The sequence below is a fragment of the Metopolophium dirhodum genome, chromosome 1 (assembly GCF_019925205.1).
Source record: "Metopolophium dirhodum isolate CAU chromosome 1, ASM1992520v1, whole genome shotgun sequence".
In the NCBI taxonomy this organism is placed as follows: Eukaryota; Metazoa; Arthropoda; class Insecta; order Hemiptera; family Aphididae; genus Metopolophium; species Metopolophium dirhodum.
Window position 1 is genome coordinate 54,579,389 of NC_083560.1, and position 6,000 is coordinate 54,585,388.

At 26.1% G+C, this 6,000-nt stretch overlaps 1 protein-coding gene across 2 annotated transcripts in view; it reads left to right on the forward strand.

The window, feature by feature from the left end:
• The window catches only part of LOC132933889 (RB1-inducible coiled-coil protein 1), a 31,364-nt gene extending 26,659 nt beyond the window's left edge, over positions 1-4,705 (forward strand). For both annotated transcript variants that reach the window (XM_061000163.1, XM_061000164.1), the window contains exons 20-21: positions 4,214-4,281; positions 4,427-4,705. In XM_061000163.1, the coding sequence (XP_060856146.1) occupies positions 4,214-4,281; positions 4,427-4,561 (203 nt within the window). In that variant the 3' untranslated portion in view covers positions 4,562-4,705. The remainder of the gene's footprint in view (positions 1-4,213; positions 4,282-4,426) is intronic.
• Positions 4,706-6,000: the final 1,295 nt, after the last annotated feature.

Below are 6,000 nucleotides of genomic sequence, written 5' to 3' on the forward strand. Positions count from 1 at the left end.
ATTATATAGAAATAAAAAATTTAAAAAAAATACAATATATTATGTATAAAACGATAAAAAAAAATATGAATAAAATTAATTTTTGTTTATTACTACTTATTAGTTGTGTGAAAACTTAATTAATAAAAATACAATTTATTGCGTATGAAATTTTTTAAAACACGTTTTAATACACAAACTTTTTTAGGGCAAGCGTCACAGTAGTATGTACTATCTTTCCTGATACCATTTTTGTAGCACAGCTGACATCTTTTTCGCAAGTTTCTCCCATTTTCACCCATTCCATGCGTAGATGGTAAATGATTTTCGATACTTATGATTTCCTGCTTAGGTAATAGGTTACTTAGGACAATAATGCAAAAATTATATAAACTCAATGTTGTACCGATATTATATTGATTATATAAATTGTATGAATTCAAAAGTAGCATTTGTATAATATGTATACCTAGCTTTTTGTACCACCTGATTGTTTTTCTCGTGAAAGGGTAATAGCTAATCATCTGGTCCTGTCTGTCGATTCCACTCATAAACTTATTATAATGTTTAATTGATAATGGTTTGAGAGTTTCTCTACCTTTACGGTTAGTCGTTGGCACCATATCGTTCTGAAACTCCGATGAAATGTACGTCACCTTTTGTCTTTCCACTTTCCTATCGTAACATTGTTAGAATATTTTGAAACTGTTTCCGCAACTTTCAGTTTAGCATTTATGACATCTTTTGGAGTATTTACCCTTTTTTTTTTTGGCCCTCAACGTGCCAGTACAACAAGTATGTTTTTTGAGCAGTTTTTGCGCCAAATCATAACTATTGTAAAAATTGTCCATGAAAATCGAGTGACCTGTGTTTAGTTTTTCTTCCATCAGATGTAAAACAACATTTGCTGCATGCCCTTTTCCACCCAAATCATCAGTAGCCCCAGTATATACTGCAAATTTTAATATAATACCATTAGGCTCAGTAAGCATGTATAATTTAATGCCGTACTTATGACGTTTATTCTGGATAAACTGCCTGAATAAAAGGCGTCCTCGCCATAGTATCATCGACTCGTCTAAAGAGAGCTCTTTACCGGGGTAATAAACATTACTCATTTTATCATTAAAATAATTAATCAAAGGTCTTATTTTAAAAAGTCGATCTGAATCATTTAAATTTGCAGAGTAATCAGAAAAATGTAGATTTCGCATAATGAGTAAATAACGGTCCCGACTCATATGGTTTGAAAAACAAGTGAGATTAAAAAGATGATGTTTTTTCCAATAGTCATTTATTCGACTTAATTGTATTGTTCCTGTATGTATAATGAGACCAATAAATGTTAACATTTCTTCTAAAGTCACTGGTTTCCATAGTGATATACGACTTCTTGGATTCGCAGCAAGCCTAAGAAATCCATACTCAGTATATTTATTAGTTTCATTCACCAATAAATTCAAAAATGTGTCATCCAAAAGAAATCTGAAAAAATCATACGGATTTCCTTCTCCTGGTATAGGCACAAGAAGCTGTTTTTGTTTAGTAAATGTAAATTGTTGCAAATTTGGATTATCTTGCCAAACAATTTGAAGGGGTTGAGTAACAAAGTTAGAAACATCATCGAAACTAGGCACTACAACTTTATCTTCATCTTCGCTTTCAGATGAGTTTTCGTCACATAAAATACCTACACTACATTCGCTACCAGAATCATCAAAATCAAATACATTGTCTTTTTCATCGGAGTCCAATAGTAATTGAATTTCGCGTTCATTGGGGAATTTACCAACACAAGCCCTTTTAGGTCTCAGTGGACCAGCCTGATCTCTATCCATGATAAGTAACAATATTATACCTACCAAAAAGAAAAATCAATTTCACACCTTCTGTTTGACATATCCTATAGCGAGAAATAAGAAAAAAACTTACCAGAATAGCAGGCGACGTCCACCACTGACGATAAACAAATTGAAAATAATAATATTTATACGATGTTTATTTGTCGATAAAGTCGAGAATTATAATACACGTCATGTCAATAATAATATTATGTGTTTCGTTGTGTAGAGATACGCATTAAAAAAAAAAAAATTGATAAAGATGTCTCCAAGTCTTCAATAAGATCGATCAAAGTAAAAAACAATAGTATTCTAAAAATAACATAAAGGAACTGCTCCTATATGGTCATACGTCCAAACGGCGTACGAATACATATTTAAAAATATGCGTTTAATCACGCTAAATAATAATAAAATAACATTCAGCCACGCGTAGTGAGTAATACACCATATACTTTTAATATATATTGGACGCCAATTGGCGTCAGTACGCAGTCAACGTGTTAAATAAAAACAATGAACAACTTGTATGCACCAGTATCGGATCCAGAGGGGGGCAGAAGGGGCATTTGCTTCCCCCCTCCAAAAAATAAATTATGCCCTGGATCTGCCACTGGTATGCACCATTTTTTAGTAAAAGATAAATTATTATATTTATTTATTTATTATAAAATCATTCTCACAACATTACCAGTTGTCAAATTCGATAATCTATGATACAATCACGGTCTGAGAATAACAGTATATGACCAACATTACCAATTTAATTATAACCATGTTGATAATTCAATAATTTTTAATTTTTAACATTCTTAAATCAAATTATTTTTTTTCCTAGAAAAATCACAACTTGAGAAATTAATAAAATACCCTTTTATATGAACAATAATTGAGTATATTCTAAAATATGACAATTATGCTAAATATTCTACAATGTCCAAAATATGCTAAAATATGCAAAAATAAAATTTTTCCTACAAACTCTATGATGTATAAATCGTCCACATTTTACATCCTCGTAAAGGCTGCATAAAGCCAATAAAAATATGTAAAAACCTAAAGATCCGCGCTCTAATTATGACATTTATAAACCTTAAATTAGCAAATATACAATGAGTTATGTGAAGTTTTTCCAATAGTATGCTGAATACAAAAATAAAATCAAAAGTTGTTATGAGCCTTTAAGTTCAATATTCTGGGTTGTATCTTAGAAGAAACATTGCCTTGATCGGATATCTTACATATTTTAAGTATGTATCTTACACAATATATTGGCAAGTACTTCATAAAAATAATCACAATCAAAAAGATTTTTTTTACTCAGTTTTAATACATAAATATTTATAAATTTATAACTCGAAAATATTTTTATTAAATTATAAATAAACTTTCTGATAAAGATAAAATACAAATAAAACATTTTAGAAACAACAAATTACATATTTTTTGATGAATATCCATCGAAAACCAATAAAATAGACTGAAATACAGACTTGAACTATGTGTTACTAGTGATATTGGAATGTTTACAAAAGTTGAAATATTATGAATAATATTTTCTTTAATGCACAGCCATCAAAAACTTCTAAAAAGTAATAATTGATCAATTTCATCTAATTGGACCTGTTCTTTTTTTCTATTGAAATTTGGTTAAAAATTGATTTTCTAATTTTTTGATTCTCTATCTGGCGGTATCATTTTTTATTAAATTTTTTTACCATTAAGAGGCTTTCCTCAGTGGTGAGTTGGACCATTATACTCAACAATTTTGTTTTATCAACTAATATTATGTAACTACTTATGGCCAATAAACTATTATTATTATTATATTTAAAATACAATTTTATCATTTAAAAAATAGTGATATACATATGTTTTTACTTTAAAAAAATTCAGGGGAGAAACCCCCCCCCCCCCCCTCGCCGTTTTTTGCCCTGAATTTTTAAAAGTAGAAACATTTTAGCTAACATTTTACATTTTAATTGTTTATTGACTATTGTTTTAAGAATAATTTAAATTTTTCGTTAAAGCAATAAAAATGAGAACAAGGAATTATATTTTGAACGTAAAAATTATGTGTCTAGTATCCATACTAAAAAAAAAATGTTAGACAGCGTTACCTACCACACATTTAATTAAACATATCCAATTGTTTTTACGATTATTAATATTTAATTAAAGACATATAAAACAATTAATTAAATGAAATATTATAAACTAAAATTTTTAAATACTCTTAAACATAAATTGTATTGCGTGTGGGATTACAACTGAAAGATGTTGGCATTTTATACCACATATTTTTAAAACACTATAATTATGTAGCTAATTCAAGGCTAATATTTTAATACGCATACCTTAAAATGTATAACAATATATTATTTTATTTGTAGATGAAACACCAAAATTACAGCACTTTTCTGCAGAAGTAATACAAAAAGAATACTGCCAAGCAGTGAAGGTAATTGAATTAAAATATTTATATGTATCAATGTTTTAGATTCTTCACAAAGTTAAAAAGCTATAAGTTTTTTAAAAACTTTTGAGATAGTAGTTTTTATTAATAGAAATAGTATACAAACAATTTTAATTCAATTTTTCTACAGGAGGACAACAGATATAAAGTTAAAAAAGGAATGAAGTTTTATCGAGTAAAAATACAATTGTTCAAAGTGCCAAACCATCGACGAGAAGTATCAACTTCAGATAGTTCATCTGTCTCAGTAACTTACGTTCAATAATTGAAAAACAACTGTGTGGTATATATAAATAGTTTATGATTAATTCAATACTGAAACTAATTAGAAAGTTTTAAAATAAATATTTTGCTTTTCAAAAAATAAAATGTATTGTTAGGTTATTTAAGTCACAAATATAAACTAAATTGTGTAGAATTGGTTCTTTTTAATACATAACTGATTTAAATTTTATATTTATATATAATTCTAAAATGTTGCTTTAAATAGATTTGATAATTTTACAAAAATTATAAAACTATTTTAAAAATATGTATGAGTATAAATAATATTTTCACATAAGAAACAAAATAATAATGTTTTTCTTTAAAACGACTTTTGTAGCATTTATGGATTCAACAATTAAAATAATATTATATTTTAATCACCCAATGATTCTCATTTTATTTATATTATAATTTTAGTTATTATTTTTATTATTTGTTTTTTACTTCAATTTACATTTTAAATTGAATCTTAAAAAACATTATTTTTAATAATGTGTCGTTACCCATATTTATTTCATAATTATACATAATTTAATATTGTTTGTCACTGTATACCTTTTATATGCACTTATAAAATCCTTATAGATTTGTTGATATCAAAAATTTAGTAATTTTAAGTTTTTGTGCAATTTTTGTTGTTTTGTAATTAGATTTAAACAATTAGATATATTATATATTTAAAAATATTTCTTATACATCTTACTTTTCTAACATAAAAGGGTAAATATTAATCAGATACATATATTTATATTATATACAAATTTTAAAAATCAAGTTATATTATTATGTATAGTGACAGCGTGTCTCATTATGCTTTACTAATATTAAGTGGTAGAGTGATTACCATTTACCACATAATTTTAAATTATTATATATTATTAATTTTACAAGGGCCATTGATTATTTAGGTAGATATAATGCACAGTTATACGTTTATAATTTTTTATTTTGTACTTACGGCCTTAGTATATTTAAATATTTAGAACTTAACAGTTAAAATATTATAATTAAAACAACTATATAGATATATATTCGAGTATTTTATTATGTTTAACTATTTTATGTATAATTGTACCTGCCATTTTCCTTTATTATAAATTGTATCTCATAGTTAGAATGTTACATATAAATTTGTAAATGTTATACTTATAAATTTCAATGTAAACTCATTTATATTGATTTTTTTTCTATTGAGTTCAACTAAATTGAGTTTGTTTTATTATGTTGATTTATGTTTAAGATCTTTTGGTTTTTATTTTATATACTATTTTTCATGGTCCAAGTGTTAAAATTGACAATCTTCAGTTTTACACTTAATTTGTTTTCACCAAAGATAATTAATAGTCACACTGTAATATTTTGATTTCAATAATTGTTTTTGTGCAATAGTTATTTTTGTGATTGTAATTTGTACATACCGCCTATGTATATAAAATT